The 25,900-nt window shown below is 44.6% G+C and overlaps 1 protein-coding gene across 2 annotated transcripts in view; it reads left to right on the top strand.

Moving 5' to 3' along the window:
* The window catches only part of FGF5 (fibroblast growth factor 5), a 29,753-nt gene extending 8,131 nt beyond the window's left edge, over positions 1 to 21,622 (top strand). For both annotated transcript variants that reach the window (XM_039325166.1, XM_039325165.1), the window contains 2 exons: positions 4,907 to 5,010; positions 20,467 to 21,622. In XM_039325166.1, coding sequence (XP_039181100.1) covers positions 4,907 to 5,010; positions 20,467 to 20,805 — 443 coding nt within the window. In that variant the 3' untranslated portion in view covers positions 20,806 to 21,622. The remainder of the gene's footprint in view (positions 1 to 4,906; positions 5,011 to 20,466) is intronic.
* Positions 21,623 to 25,900: the final 4,278 nt, after the last annotated feature.

Below are 25,900 nucleotides of genomic sequence, written 5' to 3'. Positions count from 1 at the left end.
TCAAGGCCAAATACAGGTAGTCCTCAGCTCACGGCCGCAATTGAGCCCAAAATTTCTGTTGCTAAGTGAGACAATGATTAAGTTGTGATATGATAGCAGTCTTCCAATATCTCAGGGGCTGCCACATAGAAGAGGGAGTCAAGCTACTCTCCAAAGCGCCCGAAGGCAGGACAAGAAGCAACGGATGGAAACTAATCAAGGAGAGAAACAGCCTAGAACTAAGGAGAAACTTCCTGACAGTTAGAACAATTAACCAGTGGAACCACCTGCCTCCAGAAGCGGTGAATGCTCCAACACTGGAAGTTTTTAAGAAGAGACTGGACAGCCATCTGTCCGAAATGATAGAGGGTTTCCTGCCTGAGCAGGGGGTTGGGCTAGATGACCTCCAAGGTGCCTTCCAACTTTATTATTATTAATAATAATGATAATATGTTGAATTTTGCCTCATTTTAAGACCTTTCTTGCTACAGTTAAGTGATTCACTGCCGCTGTTCAGCTAGTAACATGGTGGTTAAGACTTTGCTTGTCAGAAGGACGCCAAAGGTGATCACACACCCTGGGACCCTGCAACCGTCATAAATACAAGTCGGTTGCCAAGCGTCTGAATTTTGATCACGTGACCACGGGGATGCTGCAACGGTCGTAAGTGTGAAAAACAGGCATTAGTCAATTTTATTTCAGGACTGTTCTAACTTTGAATGGTCACCAAATGAACGGTTGTAAGTTGAGGACTACCTATATTTGCATCATCAACAGCTGGGTATAGCAGCCCATAAAATGTAAGAAAATTAGTTGAGGTATAACGCTGACGGTCCTGGAAAATGAAAATAATAGGTGCGGATGAGAACTTAAGCAGAGGAATTTGCAGGCTTCCAATCGGTGACTATTTATGAAAAAGATCGGAAGAGATAAGAAGATATAAAACACTATTCTGCAGAAAGATCCAGTTTGGTGTAGTGGCTAAGGCACTAGGCTGGTCAGGAGACTGTGAGTTCTAATTCTACCTTAAGCACAAAGCCAGGTGGGTGATTATGGGCCAGCCACTCTCTCTCGGCCTTAAGAAGGAGGTAATGGCAAACCACTTCCTAAATCTTGCCAAGAAAGCTGTAAGGCAGTGGTTCTCAACCTTTTTAATGCTGCGACCCCCAACCAGTCATAAGTCGAGGACTACTCAACCGATCGTAAGTCGAGGACTACTCAACTGGTGCAGCACCGTTTGCAGAATGGGACTTTTGGTGGGCTCAGCAGGGCAGAGACAGCCTGGACAATTCCTATTGGCTTTTGAAAGCCAATAGAATTAGACTCTATTCAAGAGAGTCTATTCTATTGGCTTTCAAAAGCCAATAGAATAAAAGGGAGTAGCACAGCTAAGGAAAAGGGGGAAAAAATGGTGGACTGCGTTGTTTGGCGACTCCCGTGAAATGGTCGTTCGACCCCAAATGGGGTCCCGACCCACAGGTTGAGAACCACTGCTGTAAGGACTAGTCCATGCAGTGGCCAGAAGTCAACAGTGACTCAAAGGAACACACATGTGCATGTACACACACGTACACACACAAAGGCACACACACTGCAAAAACTGCTGCCAACAATTTCAGTCTAGGACAGTGGTGGCGAACCTATGGCACGAGTGCCAAAGGCGGCACTCGGAGCCCTCTCTGTGGGCACACGTGCTGTCGCCCCAGCTCCACCTCCCCCTACGGGCCCCTCCACACCAGTAGCCCCTCGGAAGAGACTCACTCCCAGGCATGGGCCCCCTGGAGCAGTGCAGCCAAGGACATGGCAGCTGGGCAGTGGGGACAAGACTCCGTCCTTGCGCTCCATCGCAAACAGATGATGCTGCGGGACATGGGTGGAGGCTGTGGCCACCATGGCACTGCTGAGCTGCCTGGGCAATCTGCGGCGGGCCATGGAGGTGGTGGGTGGCCCTGCGGATGCGGTGCAGGGGTGGGGCAGGGGTGGAGCGGGGGTGGTGAGGGTGGTGTGGGGGTGCGGCAGTTTTTGGGCACTCAATCTCTAAAACAGCGGTTCTCAACCTGTGGGTCGCGACCCCATTTGGGGTCGAACAACCATTTCACGGGGGTCGCCAAACAATGCAGTCCGCTATTTTTTTCCCCTTTTCCTTAGCTATGCTACTCCCTTTTATTCTATTGGCTTTTGAAAGCCAATAGGAATTGTCCAGGCTGTCTCTGCCCTGCTGAGCCTGCCAAAAGTCCCAGTCTGCAAACGGTGCTGCAAGTTATCTGCAGCGAAGGTGAGCTGTCTGGAAGTTTCCACCCCTCCCTGCTGAGCAACTACTAAAAATGTAAGTAAAAGAGGGCCAGAGGTGGGAGGTGGGAAGCCGGCGGGCGCAGGGAGGGTTGCTGGCGCACGTGGGGTCCGGTGAGTGCCTTACCTCCCTTGGACTGGGCCAGCTGGTGGCCCAGCCGGTGGTCGCCCTGCGCCGTCTCTGCCGCTTGCCACCTACACCTCGGCCGGCGCAGGGGGCGGCACCACACATGCGCGGCGCTCCCGGGCAGGGAAAGTCCTCGACTTATGACCGGTTGGGTAGTCCTCGGCTTACAACCGGTTGGGGATCGCGGCATTAAAAAGGTTGAGAACCACTGCTCTAAAAGGTTTGCCATCACTGGTCTAGGAAGTTTTCTTACTTCTTCTCCTACAATGTGTTTGCCTTATGACAGGATGGATTTTAAGGGAGGGGCAGCCAACGCAGCAAAAGGAGTCTCACCTTTTTCTTAGGACACAATCTTGAGATGCTGAACCGGGGTGGGACGGGGGGGAGGGGGGGGAAGGTAGATGGGGAGGAAGGCAACGGATTACTTTGCTTCCAATATCTGGTACTCTGGCATCATTTGGTGGGAACTTGGAACAGATGCAACAGAGGCAGGTTAAGGATTTGCAGTGGGGACGGCTTATTTTATGCTGGTATAGTTTTCTGAGCGGAGAGGAGAAGAAGAAAGATCCTTAGATTTCCTAACCCTGCAGAGGAAGCCTTGGACTCCGCAATGTCTTGCTTCACTTGCAACGTTTTGTTTTTGTTTTTCGCTCGCTCAAAAGCCAGATCCTTCTGCAGTTCCAGAATCACCTTTGTTGACCTTCGAGGCAAAACAAAACAAAACAAAAAATTGCTTCTATTTTTCGTTTGCTTTTCAATAGCCTTCTGAAGCAGAGCTACAAGAGGCGTCCTTTTGAGATGCAAATCTTCAAAAGGAGGAGTGGGAGGAAGAAGGAAAACAGAAGTGGAGGAAGAGCTGTTTAGCAGTGAAATATTTGATTTAGAAAGAGAGAGAGAGAGAGAGAGAGAGAGAGAGAGAGAGAGAGAGTGGGGGTGCTGCATTTCAGTCCACAGAGACGTGGGGCATTAAGGAAGGAACTGTGACAGCCTGACCCAATGTTTCTCAACCTTCACTGGTTTAAGATGTGTGGACTTTGACTCCCTGGAGAGTCCTGCTGCCTGGGGAATTCTGGGAACTGAAGTCCAGACATCTTAAAGATGTCAGTGTTGAGAAACCGTGGCCAAACCTATCCAGGCCAAAAATCTCTCCTTTCTTTCCCCCCCTCTCCTTCCCTCTCTCTTCACATCTTCCTTCCTTCCTTCCTGCCTTCCTTCCTCCCTCCCTCCCTCCCTCCCTTCCTTCCTTCTCTTCTTTCCTCCCTCTTTGTCATCTTCCTTCCTTCTTTCCTCCCTCTCTCTCTCCCTTCCTCCCTTCTTTCCTTCTCTTCTTTCTTTCCTCCCTCTTTGTCATCTTCCTTCCTTCCTTCTTTTCTCCCTCCCTCTCTCCCTTCCTTCCTTCCTTCTCTTCTTTCTTTCCTCCCTCTTTGTCATCTTCCTTCCTTCCTTCCTTCCTTCTTTCCTCCCTGCCTCCCTCTCTCCCTTCCTTCCTTCCTTCTCTTTTTTCCTCCCTCTTTGTCATCTTCCTTCCTTCCTTCTTGCCTCCCTCCCTCCCTCTCTCCCTTCCTTCCTTCTCTTCTTTCTTTCTTCCCTCTTCATCATCTTCCTTCCTTCCTTCTTTCTTCCCTCCCTCCCTCTCTCTTCTCATCTTCCTTCCTTCCTTCCTTCCTTCCTTCCTTCCTTCCTTCCTTCCTTCCTTCCTTCCTTCCTTCCTTCCTTTCCCCTCTCCTTTCTTTCCTCCCTTCCTCCCAGTTGAAGACAGATGCAGGCTGTTGGGGATGAGTCTGTGTTGTCTGTGTTGCCCCTGTCTTCAACAGTGAAGGCACACAGGGGAGAAAACATCCTACAGCCAAGAAGCCTCCACATCCATTTGCACCACTTAGGTGACCTTGAGGACACAGATAAACCTCCAGGTGGCCTCAACGACTCTCTAAAAGAATGCAAACCACCAGCTGTCTGCAAGGAGTATAAATCCTTCCATTCTCCACCATCCAGTCAGAGCTGAAGAAGCTTCTTAGATGAGAAGCGAAACGTCTTCAAAGGAAAAACACGAAAGTCCACTTGCCTCCTGAAAAAGCACCTTTGGGACAACGGTGACCTGGGATGACTGAGAATTTCCATAGACTTTTAGATGCCAGACTCCTTTCTTTTTCTTCCCTGACATCTCCATTGATGCTTTTGACATGGAGGGCAATTAGTTACTACTAATAGAAGCTGTGGTTAAAATTCCCCCCCCCTCTTCATCTTGCATCAGTTTTGTCCTTTAAAACCTCAGGACATCTATAAATAAATGCATATTCAGATAAAGCAAGCAGCAAGCTAGAAGCAATCAGCCATGAAATCACAGGTTATAAGCCTAAAATGACAGGGACTTTTTCTGATTTTTTTTCTTTCCTTTCTCAGATAGTGCAAAATGACAAGGCATTTTAAGTTTTCTTTCTCCTTTTCGTTTGTTTGTTCGTTCACGGTGCAATGAAAAATGAATTTTATTTTGGGGATTTCTGTCCTTTGTAGGTATTTTGGAAATATTCGCTGTGTCTCAGGGGATAGTAGGAATACGCGGAGTTTTCAGCAACAAATTTTTAGCCATGTCGAAAAAAGGAAAACTGCATGCAAGTGTAAGTACACCTTTAAAACGTGCATTTCCAATATATATGTTGAAATGTTGAAATATACACTGCTATGGCATCATCTATTCTTGATGAAGTTTGATTATGCACACTCTGGAAATGTCGACAGGAATAATACGATATTTTCCTTTGACTTTGTTGAAGGAAAAGTCTTCGTCGTAGTTCAGTCCAAGCCAGGAATAAACAACATGGCGACTGTTTTAGAAAGAAGGTTGCAGTTTATTGAAGAGGAGAGCGAGACAGAAAGATGGCTCTGGAAGAAAAGAGAGAGAGCACATGTAGGGAGTGGGGTTTTATACCCTCTGGAGCCTTTTGTTTGGAGTTGTTTCCTGTTCCTGTTTGAGGCATGGGGAAGGGAAGCATTCTGCCTGCCTTGATAACCAGGATTTGCTGATTGTCTGTAGTCCACCCCAGTGCAGCCCTGCTTTGTAGAGGAGCATCACTGCGCCTTGATCAGTTCCTCAGCTTTGCTAAGAGCAGTGCAGACTTTTGTATGTACATAAAAGCCACTGCTTCTGAGTCACACAAAGGGGCTGTTATGCCGTGACAAAGAGATGCAGGGTGCTGTTTTGCTTTGTGGCTTGGGTTTGGAAAGAACTTTAATTGGAATTTTGAAGGTTTCAGTAGCTCTGCCTTCCTTGAATAGAACAGAGCGGGAAGGGACCCTGGAGGTCTTCTAGTCCAGCCCCCACCCAAGCAGGAGAACCTACACCATCTCAGACAGGTGATTGTCCTGTCTCTTCTTTAAAATATTCAGTGATGGAGCGCCCATGATTTCTGGAGGCAAGTTGTTCCACTGATTAATTCTTCTCACTCTCAGGAAATTTCTACTTAGTTCTGTGTTGGATCTGTCCCTCTCAAATGAGGTAGTTGTATGCTGCTGGCAGCTAACAGATTGAAGTGACCTAAAATCCTACAAGGAGAAAAAGTACATTCCTCTTTGCTTTCTTCCAGGATGTAATGTTGACTCCCTTACTATAAACCTTCTGAAGTAGAATAGAATAGAATAGAATAGAATAGAATAGAATAGAATAGAATAGAATAGAGCTGGAAGGGACCTTGGAGGTCTTCTAGTCCAGCCCCCACTCAAGCAGGAGAACCTACACCATCTCAGACAGGTGATTGTCCAGTCTCTTCTTAAAAACCTCCAGTGATGGAGCACCCACAATTTCTGAAGGCAAGCTGTTCCACTGGTTGATTGTCCTCACTGTCAGGAACTTTCTCCTTAATTCCAGGTTGCTTCTCTCTTTGGTCAGTTTCCAACCATTGTTTCTTGTCCTTCCCTCTGGTGCTATGGTGAACAACCTGGTCCCCTTCTGCCTTGTGGCAGCCCCTCAGATACTGGAATAATTTCCTTAATTGGTAAGTTGTTCCATTGTGGAATTGTTGTTCCTGTTAGAACATTCGTTTGGATACTGTACCAGAATTTGCTTTCTAGTTACATAGGACAAGAACCAGTTTGGTGTAGTGCAGGGGTAAGCAACCTTTGCTATTTGTGACTCGTGGACTTCAACTCCCAGAATTCCTGAACCAGCCATGCTGAGGGGAAAGGGAGAGGTTTCCAAGCTGAGTCATGCTGGCTGAGGAATTCTGGGAGTTGAAGTCCATGAGTCATAAAAGAGCCAAGGTTGCCTACCCCTGGTGTAGTGGTTAAGACATCAGGCTAGCAACCAGGCAACTGCAAGTTCTAGTCTGACCTTGGGCACAAAGCCAGCTGGGTGACCTAATGGGCCAGTCACTTTCTCTCAGCCTTATGAAGGAGGCAAGGTAAACCACTTCTGAAAAACCTTGTCAAGAAAACCGCACAGTCTTCTCCAGGCAGTCTCTGAGAATCTGACAGAATTGAGCAGAGGGAAAAACAAAACTAAAGACATTAAACATTAAAATGTCTCCTGCCTTTTGCGATATATAAGAGTCTCACACTGAGGGATTTCACTGTGCTCCACCACCACGGAGATCCTTTATCAGAATTATTATCAGAATAACCTAGTTGGAAGGGATCTTTGAGGTCTTCTAGTCCAACCCCCTGCTCAAGCAGGAGATCCTATACAATTTCAGACAAGTAGCTGTCCAATCTCTTCTTTAAAATCTCCAGTGTTGGAGCACCCACAACTTCTGGTGGCAAGTTGTTCCACTGATTAATTCTTCTCACTCTCAGGAAATTTCTCCTCAATTCTGTGTTGGATCTGTCTCTCTCTAAAATGAGCTTTCATTTCTTCTTCTGCCTTCAAGTGCTTTAGAGAGCAGGTTGACCCTTTCTTCTTTGGGGCAGCCCCTTAGATATTGGCACACTGTTCTCATGTCACTCCTTCTTTTCGTTAAAAAAGGCATACCCAATTCCTGCAACTTTTCTTTTAGATCTGTTTGTCTGAAGAGATTGTTTGTCGATCAAGAGGTTATTGATCTTTGCAAAAGTCCCCATTGGGTCAGGTAGCATCCATATCTTTCCTTAGCTCAGAGAGCTTTCCCCAATTCATTTATGACAAAGACATCATGGCCAGGTAAGCAAGCTATGTCCTCAACACCTTTGCTTTTCAAGAGTTGTGGTGATGCAGTAGTTAAAATGCAGTATTGCAGGCTGACTCTGTCCACAGCCTGGAGTTTGATCCTGACTTTCTCAAGGTTGACTCAGCCTTCCATTCTTCCAAGTTTTGTAAAATGAGGAACCAGATTGCTGGGGGCAATAATGCTGACTCTGGAAATCCGCTCAAAGAGCACCATAAAACACTATGGAGTGGTATGTAAGTCTAAGTGCTATTACTAACTGCTAAGCACTTTTCAGCTGCCTTGCCTTCTCCATTTAGCCCAGTGGTTCTCAACCTTTTTAATGCCGCGACCCCCAACTGGTCGTAAGTCGAGGACTAAACTGGTCATAAGTCGAGGATACTCAACTGGTGCAGCACCGTTTGCAGAATGGGACTTTTGGCGGGCTCAGCAGGGCAGAGACAGCCTGGACAATTCCTATTGGCTTTTGAAAGCCAATAGAATTAGACTCTATTCAAGAGAGTCTATTCTATTGGCTTTCAAAAGCCAATAGAATAAAAGTGAGTAGCACAGCTAAGGAAAAGGGGAAAAAAATGGCGGACTGCGTTGTTTGGCGACCCCCATGTAATGGTCGTTCGACCCCAAATGGAGTCCCGACCCACAGGTTGAGAACCACTGATTTAGCCAGATGGATGCCTTTTGGAACAAGTTAGTGGGAAGGCACCTGGCACCCCAAAAAGAATGCCCTTTTTGCTCTTGAAGAGATTGGACAAGTTTCTTTTAGTTGAAGTACTTCTCTCATAGACCTCTCCACTGGGTATTTTGTCCCCAAACTGTGTCCCCTTTTTTTTGCTAAATGACTCAGCATTTTTTAAAAATAGTCCTAGTACCTTTGCTGGTTAAGCTTGGTGCAAGGGTAGGCAACCTTGGCTCTTTTATGACTCGTGGACTTCAGCTCCCAGAATCCCTGAGCCACCATGGCTCAGCTTGGAAACCTTCCCTTTCCCCTCAGCATGGCTGGCTCAGGAATTCTGGGAGTTGAAGTCCACGAGTCATAAAAGAGTCAAGGTTGCTTACCTCTGGCTTGGTGTAAGATGGGGTTTTGTATAAGATGGGACTACCTGTATAGGATCTATCTTTAATGACACAAATGATTTCTTTATAAGCTTGTGATAATTCTTCCCCAGCCAGCAGTACGGAATGGCCCCAAATGCAGAAAGCTTGGTTGCTCCTCCCAGATAACTATAAATTATATTAATATTTCACATTAAAGCCGTGTCTTGTAGTTTAGTGACAGCTCAAATTAAATTAACCCCCTCCTTGTTTTCGAGCCAGACACGTTGCAGATGGAGCCAAATGGAAGAGGGGTTATTCTGGAAAGGATGTGACCTGCGAGTCTTCCTTCAAATCAGTGCAAGAAATTAGCTGAAACCGGAGCCAAACGTCTAAAGATTACTGGGCTAAATAACGCTGATAATGTAAAAACAGCATCTGCTCTTCATTCTTGCTTTGGCAAGATGGATGGGCTAATGAGTTTGAGGAGCGCCTCATCGGAGCTGTGCCTGTCACTCATAGGAAGTCTTTGTTATCAAGGATTAGAAGATTGCTAGCCAAGCGCAGAATAACATTCGGTTCTGTGGTTTTTGGAAGGAGGGCGGAAATTCTATAGGCTCCTTACCGTAGCTACATTTCAGGCATCCACCGAAGGAGTGCTTTAATTAAATTATAAAGCAGTTTGTCTGAAGGAAGCTGGATTCGGAAGCAAGAAGGGTTCTGCCAATTCTGAGCTTCTGCCACAGATGGCTTCAGTTCTCGTTCTCTCTCTCTCTCTCTCTCTCTCTCTCTCTCTCTCTCTCTCTCTCTCTCTCTCCCTCCCTCCCTCTCTCTCTCTCTCTCTCTCTCTCTCTCTCACACACACACACACACACGCATGCACGTGTGCACACACACACACAACCTGTATGTTTCCGAAGGAAAGCTCCTGCAACGTGACAGGAGAGAAAACCCATTGCTTTCAATGGGCTTTACTTCTGAGTAAACATGCATGTGGTAAGACCTAACCAGGCTTGGCTCATCTCAGCAAACTAAGCAAGGTTGCCTCTGAGTTTGGCGGGAGATCACCATAAAATTGCAGGGCTACGGGCTGGATCGGAGAGTTGAAAAATCCATCCTAGGAAAAAGGAAGCCCCGCTTGTGTTGTTTTCTAAAATAATTTTTTTTAAAAAAGTCCCACAGATGTGTTTGTGAAGTCTCCAGAAGCTGAGCTGGGTCTGAAGGAGTCTTCATTTTAAAAAAAATGAGCAGCAATGATTCTCAACCTTGGGCGCTTGAAATTGTGTGGACTTCCTCAGCCAGCTATCTTCCCAGGCCATCTGGGTTGAAGCACCCAAGGTTGAGTAACACTGATGTGTAGGTAACAAGTAAAGGTTTCCTTGTCAGTTGTGCCCGATTCTAGAGCACGGTGCTTAATTCTGTTTCTTGGCTAAGGGAGCCAGCGTTGTCCGAATACAATTTCCGTGGCCATGTGGCCAGCATGGAAGGCACATAGACCGCTGTAACCTCCCCACCGAAGTGGTATCTATTAATCTACTCGCATTTGCCTGCTTTCAAACTGCTAAGTGGGCAGGAACTGGAGCAAGTAACCTGGGCTGTCAGCTTTCTAGCTTTAACCGCTGAGTCATCGTGCCCCTTATATAGGATATACATATAGGATTTTATATATCCTATATACCAGTGATGGCGAACCTTTTAGAGACCGAGTGCCCAAATTGCAACCCAAAACCCACTTATGGATCGTCGGGTGCCAGGTGGGTGTGGCCCATTGGGTGGGCGTGGCTCATTGGGTGGGCGTAGCTGCCGTGGTAACAGCAGACTGGGGGGGGGGTGACTAAAAAGTTCAATGAATCAATTCCAACTTTGCAAGATCTTTTTTTCCCCCGAGAGAAGTTGAAATTTGATTGAATGACCCCCCCCTTTTTTTTTTGCACACGGCAGCCAAGACCTAAAGTGAAAAGGTTTTCTAAAACCCAGCTGAAGGCCTAGGACTGGGGCAACAGTGTGTGTGCCCACAGAGAGGGCTCTGCGTGCCACCCGTGGCACACATGCCATAGGTTCACCACCACGGCTATATACATATAGTATATTATACCTGTACATAGGATGTATAGGACTGGGCTATAAATTCTCTTACTGTTCAGATAAATTTTCAAGGTTCTAATGTTATAAAATCAATATTTTTGCAGTAGCAACAAGCCATTTTTGACAAAGGGAAAAAGGATCTCCCCTTTTTTAAAATGGGAATTGTTTAGAATGAATAAAGTGAAAAGCGGGTTTTCTTTACTCCCCAGGTCTAATCCTTGTGATTTCTTCTCTTTTGCTATGGAAGCTCTTAGGAAGAAGGAAAGACATTTAAGGCAAAGCAGCTAAACCAGATCCAATGGGTACCGTTACTCCCAGTTCTTTCCCAGACCCAGATGACTCAAGGAATAAGGAATTGTTTCTAGTTTTATTTTTCAATCAGCAGAAGGTTAACCACGTGACAGATAAAACAAGCATGCAGGCTCAGAAGAATAAACAGGAAAGCAGCTTTCTTGAGGCAGGAAGAGTATAGAATGACAGGTCAGCTGGACTGGCCTCACATGTGACTTTATAGAATGTACATCTGTCATACAAATTAAGAGGCTGGGAAAAAGTACGCTTACCATACCTAGTCATTACAAAATCAATTAAAGTTTTGATTGCAGGTCAGTCTGCTCTTCCTCCGTCTCCCTTTCCTTTGCCTTCTAAAAAAAAAGAAGCCAAACTCCGAATGCAGTCTTTGATACAAACCAATTTCCATGATTCATGTACCATGAAAGGTGACTTTGTATTCAACGTTTCTTGTGCATCCACCTTATCTCATCTACGGGTTTTATACAATCTCCAGATGATGTATTTCTTCTCTGACTTTCCCGTTGTTGGTTTTTTTCCTACCACATCCCTCTGATCCTTTTTCCTAACTACAGAAAATCAGTTCAGGAAGGAAAGAGGGAAGAGCTGCATAGTTTAGATCAGACTTCCCCAACCTTTCCAGCTTTGCAGGCAGGCCGGGCGGGACGAGGCGGGGTGGGGGGGGGGAAGAAGGGACGTTTCTGCACGAGGGGCGGACAAGCACGCTTGCCTGCACTTGCCTGCTACTTGGGCAATTGGGGATGTGTGCACCTGCACATCCTGCCACTTGCATGGCCCAGATCTGAAGGGTTCAAGGCCTGGGGACCCCTGGTTTAGATCCCATCTTTGTAGAAAAACACCCCAGGAGGACGATGGAAATGAAGAAGAAAGTAGTACGGTAAAAATGTAAAGATAAAAACAAACGTTTTTCCCTATCCGGTGTTTATCTCCATTTGCTAGGCCGGGGAGCCACCACTGTCATAAGACGCTTCTGTGATCATGTGGCTGGCATGGTTATACACTGAGGTGCACGGAATTATGTTACTTTCCTACTGAGGTGGTACCTATTTATCCACTTGTATTTGCATGCTTTTGAATTGCTAAGTCGGCAGGAGCTGGAGCTGTCAAGTTTCCGACTGACCAACCCAACCGAGCAAGCACTATCGAGACGATCTGATCTCTTAATGCAAAACTTTACTGGGTACATCTTTTTGGCACAAATGAAGCAAAACTAGCGCTAGTTAATTCCTGCGCAAACCACTATAATTAAGATATAGATTTCTCCCTCCCCCTATTACTGCAGGTCACATGGTCCAATTGAGTCCCAAATTATTGTTATGAGGAAGTGTCTCTCTGTGTTTGCAAATATCTGCTGAAACGTCCGTGGTTCACACGGGCTGACTTCTTGTGGTCTGGAACCTGCATTCCATTTCCCCCTCTCCTCCCCCCCCCAGTGCACGTGCATGCTTTGAGTTTGTGTGTGCTTCGAGTTTGACAAGGATAGGAATGGGAGCTCACCCCATTGTGTGATGTTTGGGTCTTGAACTGGCAAGCCCAATGTTTTAATTGCTAGGCCGTCACATCCCGCTAAATGTGGTACAATAAATTATATATATAAAAAATAGATGGGTCTGTTAATAGAGGAAAAGGAAGTGCTGACTGGAGAAAATCAAGAAGGAATGTGTCTTACATTAGGAATGAATTTTAAACAGCTGTGTGTTCAATACAAAAATGAAACAGGTATGGGATAAATGGAGGTGGAGGAAGAAAGTCACAATGGATGACTTCCCTTTGGAGAAGTGAAGAAAGAGCTTGAAGGACAAAGAAATAAGGACATTATAAGCAGTATATAAAATTATATATGCTTCCATATCAAAGACTTGAGATGGTAGAAGAGACTACAAGTGAGTTTATGTAGAAACACCTGATAAGGAGCAAAGTTCTTGAATGGAGCAGGGACTCTACTCCTCCAGGTGTGATTGAACTACATTTCCCAAAATGCTTTATCTTTAACCCTGTGGGTAGGATTTGTAGCTGAGCAACATCTGACCTCTCCCATCTCTTACCAAAGGATTGCAGCAGTTTGATTTTCTTCAACCTGATCCTGTTCATGAGTTCCATAAATTCCCAGCATTTGTGTGTGTGTGTGTTGTTGTTATAATAATAATAATAATAGTAAAGTTGGAAGGGACCTTGGAGGTCATCTAGTCCAACCCCCTGCTCAGGCAGGAAACCCTATACCATTTCAGACAAATGGCTGTCCAGTCTCTTCTTAAAAACCTCCAGTGTTGGAGCATTCACCGCTTCTGGAAGCAGGTTGTTTCACTGGTTAATTGTTCTAACTGTCAGGAAATTTCTCCTTGCTTAGTTTCCATCCGTTGCTTCTTGTCTTGCCTTCAGGCGCCTTGGAGAATAGCTTGACTCCCTCTTCTTTGTGGCAGCCCCTGAGATATTGGAACACTGCTATCATGTCCCCCCTCGTCCTTCTCTTCATTAAACTAGACATACCCAATTCCAACAACCATTTCTTATATGCTTTAGCCTCCAGTCCCCTAATCATCTTTGTTGTTCTTCTCTGTACTCTTTCTAGAGTCTCAACATCTTTTTTACATCGCGGTGACCAAAACTGGATGCAGTATTCCAAGGGTGGCCTTACCAAGGCCTTGTAAAGTGGTATTAATACTTCACGTGATCTTGATTCTATCCCTCTGTTAATGCAGCCTAGCACTGTGTTGGCCTTTTTGACAGCTGCAGCATACTGCTGGCTCATATTTAGGTGATTGTCCACTAGGACTCTGAGGTCCCTCTCACAGTTACTACTATTGAGCATGGTGCCACCTATGCTGTACTTGTGCATTTGTTTTTCTTGCCTAAATGTAGAACCTTGCTTTTTTCACCATTGAATTTCATTTTGTTAGTTAGTGCCCAGTGTTCAAGTCTGTCCAGATCCTTCTGTATCTTAAGCCTGTCTTCTGGAGTGTTGGCTATTCCTGCCAGCTTGGTGTCGTCTGCAAATTTGATGAGTTCCCCATCTATCCCCTCATCCAAATCGTTGATATAGATATTGAAGAGCACTGGGCCCAGAACAGAGCTCTGGGGCACCCCACTACACACTTCCCTCCATGTAGATGCGGTTCCATTGAGGACCACACGCTGAGTACGGCCGGTCAGCCAGCTACGGATCCATCTGGTGGTGGTGCTTTCTACCCCACATTTTTCTATCTTGTCAAGTAGTAGGTTGTGATCTACTTTATCAAATGCCTTACTGAAGTCCAAGTAAATTATGTCCACAGCATTCCTCTGATCCACTAATTTTGTCACTTGGTCAAAGAATGTAATAAGATTTGTCCGGCATGATCTATTTTTGACAAACCCGTGTTGGCTTTTAGTAATGACTTTGTTTGCCTCTAGATGTTCGTTGATTCATTATTTGATTATCTTTTCCAGGATCTTCCCAGGTATTGAGGTCAGGCTGATAGGTCTGTAATTTCCTGGGTCCATTTTTTTTCCTTTTTTGTAGATGGGAACTACATCAGCTCTTTTCCAGTCCTCTGGTAGTTCCCCTGTGCTCCAGGATCTTTGAAAAATATAGTTCAGTGGTTCTGAGATCACATCTGCCAGTTCCTTGAGAACTTTGGGGTGTAATCCATCTGGTCCTGGCGATTTGAACTCATCTAGGCTGGACAGGTACTCACTTACCATTTTCTTGCCTATCTTAACTTGCGTTTCTGTTCTGTTTTTTATGGCACTATTTTCGATAGGTTGGTCTGTTTTTTCCCTTTGTGTAAAGACAGATGCAAAAAACGAGTTAAATAGTTCTGCTTTCTCCCTGTTGCTTGTCACCTTCTTGCCACTTTCACCCACTAATGGACCAATCATTTCCTTCACTTTTTTCTTGTTTTTTACATGTTGAAAGAAGCTTTTTTTGTTATCTTTGACTTTGGTCGCAAGCCTCAGTTCATTTTGAGCCTTGACTTTCCTCACTTCATCTTTGGAGGCTCGGGCTATTTGCTGATATTCTGACTTAGTTATATGCCCCTTTTTCCACTTTCTATACTTGTCCTTTTTATCTTTCAATTTGTCAGCGAGTTCTTTATGCAGCCATGCTGGTTTCTTTTGAGAGCTGTTATTTTTCCTCTTTGTTGGTATTGTGGTAGACTGGGCTTTTATTATCTCATTTTTCAAAATTTCCCAAGCTTCTTGAGTTTTTTTCCCCTTGAGGATTCTCATCCATGGAATCCTTCCCAAGCCCTCTCTAAGTTTATTGAAATTAGCTCTCTTGAAGTCCAAGACTCTAGTTTGACTGTGTTCTATTGCTTGTGCTTCCATAATGATGAATTCCAATATTGCATGATCACTTCCTCCCAGGGTTCCTATGGCTTGTTGTTGTTGTTATAGAATTTTGGAATCTGGGATGTGAAAAGCTTGAAGATCCTGAGTGTAGGACTGGATTATAAAAATATGTAGCAGACTTCTGAATAGGAACAAACTCTACCAGCACTTCTAATTTGAGGGCCCTCTTGGGAGAACTGGAGATAGAAACATCACCACAAACATTATCTCCTTGTATCACTTGGGTGAGATCGGAGATCTCCTATGTATAGTCTCATGTATGACATATAATCGGGTGGATTTAACCATGAAATAATAAATGTAACTGGCATAACCTTTGGTAAGGAAGGATTTGGTTTAGATGCTGATGCACTAGTGAGATTTAAATATGTGAACAACCGGTTCTCTGTGTGGATGCCGCTTCATTTACCGAGGCATTTTCTATTGCGCTATTCTTTCCTCATGGATGGCAAAGGCAGCTGAGCAAAATTAATGTCCCGGGAGACAAAAGAACTGCTCTTCTGTTTGACACGGATCTTGGCAGAAAACACAGGTTTTGCTTCAGTAGCTGTAGATAACTTCACACCACTGCTCTTGCATCTTTGTGTGGTAGTACAAACGGCGAGACAAAGATTAGAGGGAAAACCGGACCTCCACAGCAAATGTTTGCAGGATTGGATTCAGCCTTTATTAATTTCAGAGGGGGTGGATCACCAGAGTAGAATAACATTAGAAATTCCAGCAATGTGTTTTTCTGGAAGTTATGTCTAGAAGAGGCCTCCAGCATCTGGGCATTGCTCACCCATAAAGTAATAAAAGAGATGGCATTTTGTTGCAGTCTAGACTTATATTTAGTTTAGTGTTCTTCCTGTGTAACAGAGGTGAACTATTTTGAGCTTCGGAATCATTCTTTTTAGTTTATTCTATTGTATTTCATTTTTGACAATCTCAGGATCTGCTGTGATTGCAGTGCTGAATTTCAGCAACATGACTGCTGAAAATTGACAGCGGGGGTTTCTGCTCTTTTTGAGGTGGGGAAATGATACAGGCAGTCCTCGACTTACAGCAATTCGTTTAGTGACTGTTTGAAGTTACAGCAATGCTAAAAAAAGTGACTTATGACCGTTTCTCACACTTACAGCATCCCCGTGGTCATGTGATCAAGATTTGGATGCTTGACAATGGACTCTTATTTAGAATCATGTGATCATCACCTTTGGCGACCTTCTGACAAGCAAAGTTTATGGCAGAATTCCTGAGCCAGCCACGTTGAGGGGAAAGGGAGAGGTTTCCAAGCTGAGCCATGCTGGCTCAGGAATTCTGGGAGTTGAAATCCACAAGGCATAAATGAGCCAAGGTTGCCTACCTCTGACCTAGGCCTAGGCTGCTTTATGAGTCGTGGACTTCAACTCCCAGAATTCCTGAGCCAGCCATGCTGAAGGGAAAGGGAGAGTTTCCAAGCTGAGCCATGCTGGCTCAGGAACTCTGGGAGTTGAAGTCCACAAGTCATAAAAAAGCCAAGGTTGCCTAGCCCTGGTTTATGGGGAAACCAAGCTCACTCCACAACCATGTTACTATATTAACAACTGTGGCGATTCATTTAACATCTGTGGCAAGACAGGTTGTAAAATGGGGCAAAACTCACTTAGCCAACCTCTCGCTCAGCAACATAAACGTTGGGCTCAATTGTGGTCATAAGTGGGAGGACTGCCTGTACTTTTAGTTTCTGCTTTTCATTTGACTGTACAGTTTTCATCCTAAATTGCATATTATGTAGTTGTATGCTGTTGGCAGCTGACAGATTGAAGTGACCTAAAATCTACAGGGAGAAAAAGTGCATTCCTCTTTGCTTTCTTCCAGGATGTAATGTTGATTCCCTTACTATAAACCTTCTGAAGTAGAATAGAATAGAATAGAATAGAATAGAATAGAATAGAATAGAATAGAATAGAATAGAATAGAATAGAATAGAACTGGAAGGGACCTTGGAGGTCTTCTAGTCCAGCCCCCTGCTCAAGCAGGAGGACTTATACCATCTCAGATAGGTGAATGTCCAGTATCCTCTTAAAAATCTCCAGGGATGGAGCACCCACAATTTCTGGGGATAAGCTGTTCCACTGGTTGATTGTCCTCACGGTCAGGAAGTTTCTCCTTAATTCCAGGTTGCTTCTCTCCTTGATCAGTTTCCAACCATTGTTTCTCGTCCTTCCCTCTGGTGCTTTGGTGAACAATGTGATCCCCTCTTCCTTGTGGCAGCCCCTCAGATACCGGAATATTGCCATCATGTCTCCCCTATTTCTTCTTTTCTTTAGACTAGCCAAGCCCAGGTTCCGCAGCCATTCTTCATTTGTCTTGGTCTCCAGGCCTTTGATCATCTTAGTTGCTCTTCTCTGAATTTTTTCCAAACTCTCAACATATTTTTTTGTGATATGGTGACCAAAATTGGCTGCAGTATGCGAGATGTGGTCTAGGGCTTTGTAAAGTGGTACTAATGCTAATACTAGACCAGAGAGGAAACATGAGCATTTGAACTGATTCTACTTTATTGTAAGCTACATGAATAAACTCTTGCTATTCTGAAAATACCGTCTCCCGTTATCTCTTTTTATAGTCTGTTAAATGAGGGACTTTCCTTTTTTAGTTTCTTTCAATGCCCTTTTTGTGGCTGCAGGCTCCCCCTGCCCTTATCTGATCATTCCCTAGGCAGCCTTTCTTCTCCTCCTCTGCCAAGGTCATTCCCACACACCACCACATTGATTTCCTCTACAATCATAGCATTCCTTGGTGGTCTTCTCTCCCATGCTAACCAAATCCAACCCAGTGTGTAATTTTCTGAAGATGGGCCAAGAATGGTCACCACGGGCACCAGCTTGCTAGGATTTGCTGAAATGACACAAAACGAAAGGAAAGGCACATCTAATAAGGTGAAACATAAGACAAGATTTTAAATGCAGGCTTAGAAACTATTTCTGATTTATTGCTAGAGATCCCTTAGGTATTTATGTTTCTGGTGAGTCTGCAAGAATGGAAAGATCAGATTTCCACCTCCTTCTAGGTCTTTTTCGGCTTCCAAGGAATTCTTCATTTTCTCTTCTGACAATGCACTTCCAATGCCAAGCTGAGTTCGCAACTCTGCAATTCAATATTTTCCTCCAGTGCCACTGAGAGAAAGGTCATCTCAGTCCATTCCTTAGCTGAATGGAGGAAGCAACGGTTGCACTCTTTGTTTTCTCGACCATAGCCCACCTAGTCTTCCCGGAAACTTGTATTAAACTTGTATTACTTACAATGCCTTGGAAAAGCCACACTTCGAATACGGCATCCAGTTTTGATCACCACGATGTAAAAAAGATGTTGAGACTCTAGAAAGAGTATAGAGAAGAGCAAAGATGATTAGGGGACTGGAGACTAAAACATATAAGGAACGGTTGCTGGAATTGGGTATGTCTAATCTAATGAAGAGAAGGACGAGGGGGGACATGATAGCAGTGTTCCAATATCTCAGGGGCTGCCACACAGAAGAGGGAGTGAAGCTCTTCTCCAAAGTGCCTGGCAGGACAAGAAGCAACAGATGGAAACTAATGAAGGAGAGAAGCAACCTAGAACTTCCTGACAGTGAGAGCAATTAATCAGTGGAACAACCTGCCTCCAGAAGTGGTGAACGCTCCAACACTGGAAGTTTTTAAGAAGAGACTGGACAACCATTTGTTTGAAATGGTATATGGTTTCCTGCCTGAGCAGGGGGTTGGACTAGATGACCTCCAAGGTCCCTTCCAACTTCATTATTATTATTATTGTTATTGTTGTTATTATTATTACTCCTCACACAGCTTCAGCCCTCCAGGGTTGTGTTCATTTGCCTCCGACTACTTCCCAAGACTACTTCGGAGGCAAATGAACACAACCCTGGAGGGAGGAAGCTGAGTTAATACAAGTTCCTGGGAAGACTAGGTGGGCTATGGTCGAGATCTCTAGGGCTTAGACAGTCTCCCCACCAAAAAAAAAATCAGAGTTCCTAAGAAAAGTTTGCCAGAAGACCATCTTCCATGAGACACGGGGAGAAAAGGACCAGTTTTGTTGACAGTTCCTCTCACCGCGATTTTCCCCTCTTCTGTATGTAATGAGTAGACCTTTGACTTCAATCACCGTTCCCATTCACCCAATTGAAGGAGGCCTGTTGACAGACGAGAGACATGCTTCCTTTCCAAAACAAACTTAGGGCCTTTGGGAGCTAATCATGTGAAATTGTCTTCTGAAATTGAGACTGGATCAAGTCAGCAAGAGGAAATCATTGCCAGGCAAGCAGATCATCTTTCGGCTTCTTTCTGTTATTCCTAGACACTTAGCGCCATCTTCTTGGAAAGGAATTTGATTATTATTGTTATTTCGTATTTGAAATGCCTTGCCAACAAATGACTGGAACTTATCAATAAAGATTTGGACGCAAGAGGTCTTCTAGTCCAGCCCCTTGCTCAAGCAGGAGAAACTACACCATCCCGGACAGGTGATTGTCCAGTCTTAAAAATCTCCATAGGGATGCTGCAATGGTCGTATGTGTGAAAAATGGTCATAAATCACTTTTTTACAATGCCAGTGTAACTTTGAACGGTCACTAAACAAATTGTTGTAAAACGAGGTCCTGAACCTTTTGTTGTTGTTGTTGTTTAGTTTCATAAAGCAAAACAGAAGAAAAGAAGATATCAGATTTGGTTATTTGAGTTCCAAAGTTGGGAAGGGGATGCTCTGGAAGTGCCACTAATATTAGATGAAAGAAAGCAGAGCAGGGGTAGGCCACCTTGGCTCTTTTATGACTGGTGGACTTCAACTCCCAGAATTCCTGAACCAGCATGGCTCAGTTTGGAAACTCTCCCTTTCCCCTCAGCATGGCTGGCTCAGGAATTCTGGGAGTTGAAGTCCACGAGTCATAAAGCGGCCTAGGCCTAGGCCAGAGGTAGGCAACCTTGGCTCTTTTATGACTCGTGGATTTCAACTCCCAGAATTCCTGAGCCAGCATGGCTCAGCTTGGAAACTCTCTCTTTCCCCTCAAGCATGGCTAGCTCAGGAATTCTGGGAGTTGAAGTCCACCAGTCATAAAAGAGCCAAGGTGGCCTACCCCTGAAGTGGAGGGACCTGTAATGAGATTTAATGCAAATTAATTTCCTTTTTGTCAATTCCTGCTTTTTTTTTTCTTTTTTTCAGGCCAAATTCACCGATGACTGCAAGTTCAGGGAGCGGTTTCAAGAAAACAGCTATAACACCTACTCCTCGGCGGTTCACCGGACGGGCAAAACCGGAAGAGAGTGGTACGTGGCTTTGAATAAGCGAGGGAAAGCCAAGCGTGGGTGCAGCCCACGAGTAAAACCCCAGCACGTCTCCACTCATTTCCTTCCCCGGTTCAAACAAACCGAACCACCAGAACTTTCTTTTACAGTAGCCGTCCCTGAGAAGAGAAGACCACCGGTGGTGGCTCTTCCAGCCAAGCCCAAAATTCCTCAGAAGAAACCCATCAAGTACAGACTCAAGTTTCGCTTTGGGTAGCAATTCCTTGTTAATTCTCAAACGAAGAAACAATCTTCTTTACTCAGGAACTGCCTCCAAGCAGTGTCATGGTGCAGAAAGACAGACCGTGATCTGTGATATACCTTCATCTCCATTCTCGGATCTCATTTGAGGCCTAAGCTACAAGTCGAACCACTTTGGGGAAGAGAGTTAAAAAAGAAAGAAAGAAAGACATGGAATCCTTCGGCTAAGCTAAGGAGGAAAGCACCAAAGGAATTCAGATCCAGAAGGAAGCCTTAATTTGCCATCCCATCTCTTTCTGCTTTCCAATCCTTTGACCACAGATTGTCTTCTGCTGGCTTTAAATGGCTGAACTGCTGTGTGTAAAATAACTTTTCCGAGATGTGAAAGATTACCTCATACGTTGAGTCTGTTCTCTTTTTTTATCACTTCTATCTGGTTTTTAATTGCTTTAGTTCTGTACTTTTTTGTCTTGTAAGTTCAGGGGAAAGAGGCGAAGACGGTGGCTCGTGTCATGTTCTCTGCACGTATGTGTTTCTCTGTCCCGTCACTTTTTTTTTTCCTGCACTTTTAAGAACATGTTTGAAAATACCTCAAATGACGATTATCAGTGGATTTGCTCAGCTCATTCCTCTGGTGATCTAAACTGTTGGAATCTGGGAAGGAGGAAAGGAAAATGTAATAAATTGACCAGGATGGAATGGTCTGATGTGAAATTACAAGGACAATACAGGTAGACCTTGACTTATAACAGTTCATTTACTGATGTTACAACGGCAGTGAAAAAAAGTGACCATTGTAGCATCCCCACGGTCACATGATCAAATTTTAGACGCTTGGCCACTGACTCATATTTATGATGGCTACAGCGTCCCGGGGTCATGTGATCCCCTTTTGCGACCTTCTGACCAGCAAAGTCAATGGGGGAAGCCGGATTCACTTAACAACCGTGTTACTAACTTAGCAGCTGCAGTAATTCGCTTAACAACGGTCGCAAGAAAGGTCATTAAAAATGGGGCAAAACTCACTTAACAAACATCCTGCTTAAATTTTGAGCTCAATTGTGGTCATAAGTCGAGGACTACCTGTACCTGCAATTTATACACTTATGCCATCTTCTTTGAGGATACCATTGTTTAAGGTCTTACCTTGTGTATCTAGAAGGTTCCGTGTCCTATTTAAGTTGTTCAACAGAAAGCAACATTTCAGACCTGTTTGGCGGGCATTCATGTGTTTCTCCTCAGCCTAAACATCCGAGAGACTTGAGGGGAGTTCATACTTGTGGTATCCACCTACAATACAACATTTATCGCCCATGGCTGACACTCAAATAGCTAAAGAGGGTCAGAGTTGATGAGTACTCTAATGGACACTGCTGGAAATCCCAGAGTTGTAAGCTAAACTGAGAAGATAAAAGCATATCTTGTGTCAAACATTTCCCTACTGTTGCCAAGACAACAACATGGTCACATCCATGAAATTGTCAAAGGTGCTTTTTCAAAAGGCAGCTGGACTTACTTTGTTCTTCCTTGAAGGCATTTCACTTATCTCGTGATCAGAGGACTGGAGGCTAAAACATATAAGGAACGGTTGCTGGAATTGGGTATGTCCAATTTAATGAAGAGAAGGACGAGAAGGGGCAGGATAGCAGTGTTCCAGTATCTCAGGGGGGCCACAAAGAAGAGGTTGTCAAGCTATTCTCCAAAGCACCTGAAGAAGCAATGGATGGAAACTAATCAAGGAGAGAAGCAACCTAGAACTAAGGAGAAATTTCCTGACTGTTAGAACAATTAATCAGTGGAACGGCTTGCCTCCAGAAGTTGTGGATGACCCATCATTGGAAGTTTTTAAGAAGCGACTTGACAGTCACTTGTTTGAAATGGTATAGGATCTCCTACTTGAGCAGGGGGTTGGACTAGAAGACCTCCAAGGTCCCTTCCAACTCTATTATTATTATTACTATTATCATCATCATCATCCAAGAAGCTTCTTCAGTTCTGACTAAATGGTGGAGAATGGAAGGATTTATTATACCTTGCAATCACCCTTGGAAAAAAAGCTTCTCGGATAAGTTCAGTTGCCTTTTGAAAAAGCACCTTTGGGACCACCAAAGAAGGACTGGAGCATCTCCACAGACAGTCAGGTGTTGAGCTTGACTCAAAAAGAGAATTTGCTTTTACATGGACTAGTAACATGAACACTGACGTTATGCATCCCAGATTCCTTCAGTTTGATACCTTCCGCAGTGTTTTTTCAATATATAATTTTACTGAAACTCAGCTCTGACCCTTTGCAGTGTTAAAACCATTACTTCCATTAAGCTAGGTTAACTGGGGGTTGGGGGCAGGAGCGGGAATGGTGACAATTATTACAGGTACAACTATTTGTTTAGCAACCAAAATGGCACTGAAAAACATAGAATCGCTCCTCGCAGATGCAACCACTGCTGCATTCTCACAATCATGTGATCAAGGTCCAGTTGCTTATTTACATACAACAGTGGCAGCAGCCCAGGGTTATGTGAATACCTTTGGTGACCTTCCCAGCCAAATTCCAACCGGCAAAGTTGGTGGGGAAAGACAGATTCGCTTAACGCAGGGGACCTCAAACTTGGCCACTTTAAGACTTGTGGACTTCAACTCCCAGAATTCCCCAGCCAGCCATGCTGACTGGGGAATTCTGGGAGTTGAAGTCCACAAGTCTTAAAGTGGCCAAGTATGAGGACCCCTAACTTAATGGTTGCCTTATTCCCTTAACTCAGTGGTTCTCAACCTGTGGGTCGGGACCCCATTTGGGGTCGAACGACCATTTCACGGGGGTCGCCAAACAATGCAGTCCGCCATTTTTTCCTCTTTTCCTTAGCTGTGCTACTCCCTTTTATTCTATTGGCTTTTGAAAGCCAATAGAATAGACTCTCTTGAATAGAGTCTAATTCTATTGGCTTTCAAAAGCAATAGGAATTGTCCAGGCTGTCTCTGCCCTGCTGAGCCCGCCAAAAGTCCCATTCTGCAAACGGTGCTGCACCAGTTGAGTAGTCCTTGACTTATGACCGGTTGAGTAGTCCTCGACTTACGACCGGTTGGGGGTCGCGGCATTAAAAAGGTTGAGAACCCTGCTTTAACTGAAAGGTTGTTGGGGAGTGGCGTCTATCATTTGCCTTTGGCTGGCCCTGGTGCGAGAGCAGTCATTTTATGAGGGTGCCCATGACATATTTTCAAAATTCCTGATGCCTCAGCTCAAGCTTCTACTGCTGACCTAATTAATTAAGTTAGTTAAATCACTTCACAGGAGACCTCTGATTTTTGCCATTTCAAGAAAGAGGTGCGGGAGCTTCACCTTGGATTGAGATTTTTTTTTTCCAGAAATAATTCAGAAATGGACGATTCAGTCCAGGGGAATCCTCTTCCATTTCCCAACCGGGGAAAAAAAATGAAGCATCCATTGCAATTCATAGCTGCACCTACCTAGGGTATATCTATGGAGATTCTCAGCCATCGAGGTCATGGTTGTCCCAAAGGTGCTTTTTCAAGTGGCAACTGGATTCCTTGTTTCTCTTTGAAGACGTTTCACTTCTCATCCAAGAAGCTTCTTCAGCTCTGACTGGATGGGGGGAGTGGAAGGATTTATATTTCTTGCAGACAGCTGGTCATCTTTTAGAGAGTCGTTGAGGCCACCTGGAGGTTTATCTGTGTCCTCAGGGTCACCTGAGTGGTGCAAATGGTTGTGGAGCCTTCTTGGAACTGCTGAAAGGGCTGTAGACTGGAGATAGATGATGTCATATCCCTCCCCCTCTGTTGAGAGAGGGCTGTTCAGTTTTGTTATAGATGGCCTCTTTGACCCCTCTTTCAAACCAACAGGCCTCTCTGTCCAAAATGTGGACTTTCAGCACAGTCCTTTCAACAGTTCCAAGAAGGCTCCACACCCATTTGCACTACTCAGGTGACCCTGACGACACAGATAAGCCTCCAGGTGGGCTCAACGACTCCCTCAAAGAATGCAAATGACCAGCTGTCTGCAAGGAGTATAAATCCTTCTATTCCCCCATCATCCAGTCAGAGCTGAAGAAGCTTCTTGGATGAGAAGCGAAACGTCTTCAAAGAGAAACAAGAAAGTCCACTTGCCTCCTTGAAAAAGCATCTTTGGGACTATCTAGGGCAGGGGTAGGCAACCTTGGCTCTTTTATGACTCGTGGACTTCAACTCCCAGAATTCCTGAGCCAGCATGGCTCAGCTTGGAAATCTCTCCATTTCTCCTCAGCATGGCTGGCTCAGGAATTCTGGGAGTTGAAGTCCACGAGTCATAAAAGAGCCAGGGTTGCCTACCCCTGGTCTAGGGTATATTTGAACCCTGAAAACCTTTGCCAATGCTCATAATATGAAGAATCCAGATGGTAGCACTTTGAGTCTTCTTGCCTCCATTTAATATTTCTTGAAGAATAAATCCCCTTCTGATAAAGGAGAATACTTGTAGCTCAGGGTTGAAATGAAGTGGTCTCTGAGCTTGGTTGTTTTCCTGTAGACGTTTCATTACCAAACTAGGTGACCTCATCAGAATGATGATGACTGATGTGGCTACCTAGTTTGGGTAACGAAATATCTGCAAGAAACCAATCGAGCTCAGAAAGCACCAAAGACCCTTAAATTCCTTTCATTTGTGAACATTACTCAATATTTTTGCTTGTTTTTTGTCAAAGACAGTGCGGGTAGTCTTGGACTTAAAGAGCAGTTTGTTTCGTGACTGTTCAAAGTTTCAGTAGCATTGAAAAAAGTGACTTACGACCTTTTTTCACATGACCACTGCCACATCCTTGTGGTCACATGATCAAAATTCACATGCTTGGCAACTGGTTCATATTTACGACAATCGCAGGGCCCCCGGGATCATGTGATCCCCTTTTGTGGCCTTCTGACAAGGAAAGTCAATGGGGAAGCCAGATTCACTTAACAACTGGGCTACGAACTGAGCAAGTGTAGTGATTCACTTATCAACTGTGACAAGAAAAGTCGTAAAATGGGGCAAAAACCTATTTAGCAACTGTCTCGCTTAGCAACAGAAATGTTGCGCTTAATTGTGGTTGTAAGCCGAGGACTCCCTGTATCTGTCTTTGAGTTTA

This window comes from Crotalus tigris, unplaced genomic scaffold (genome assembly GCF_016545835.1).
Source record: "Crotalus tigris isolate CLP2741 ecotype Arizona unplaced genomic scaffold, ASM1654583v1 scf7180000024318.704991, whole genome shotgun sequence".
Classification (NCBI taxonomy): domain Eukaryota; kingdom Metazoa; phylum Chordata; class Lepidosauria; order Squamata; family Viperidae; genus Crotalus; species Crotalus tigris.
Note: the sequence above shows the minus strand (reverse complement) of the source record. Positions and strands in the feature narration are given on the sequence as shown.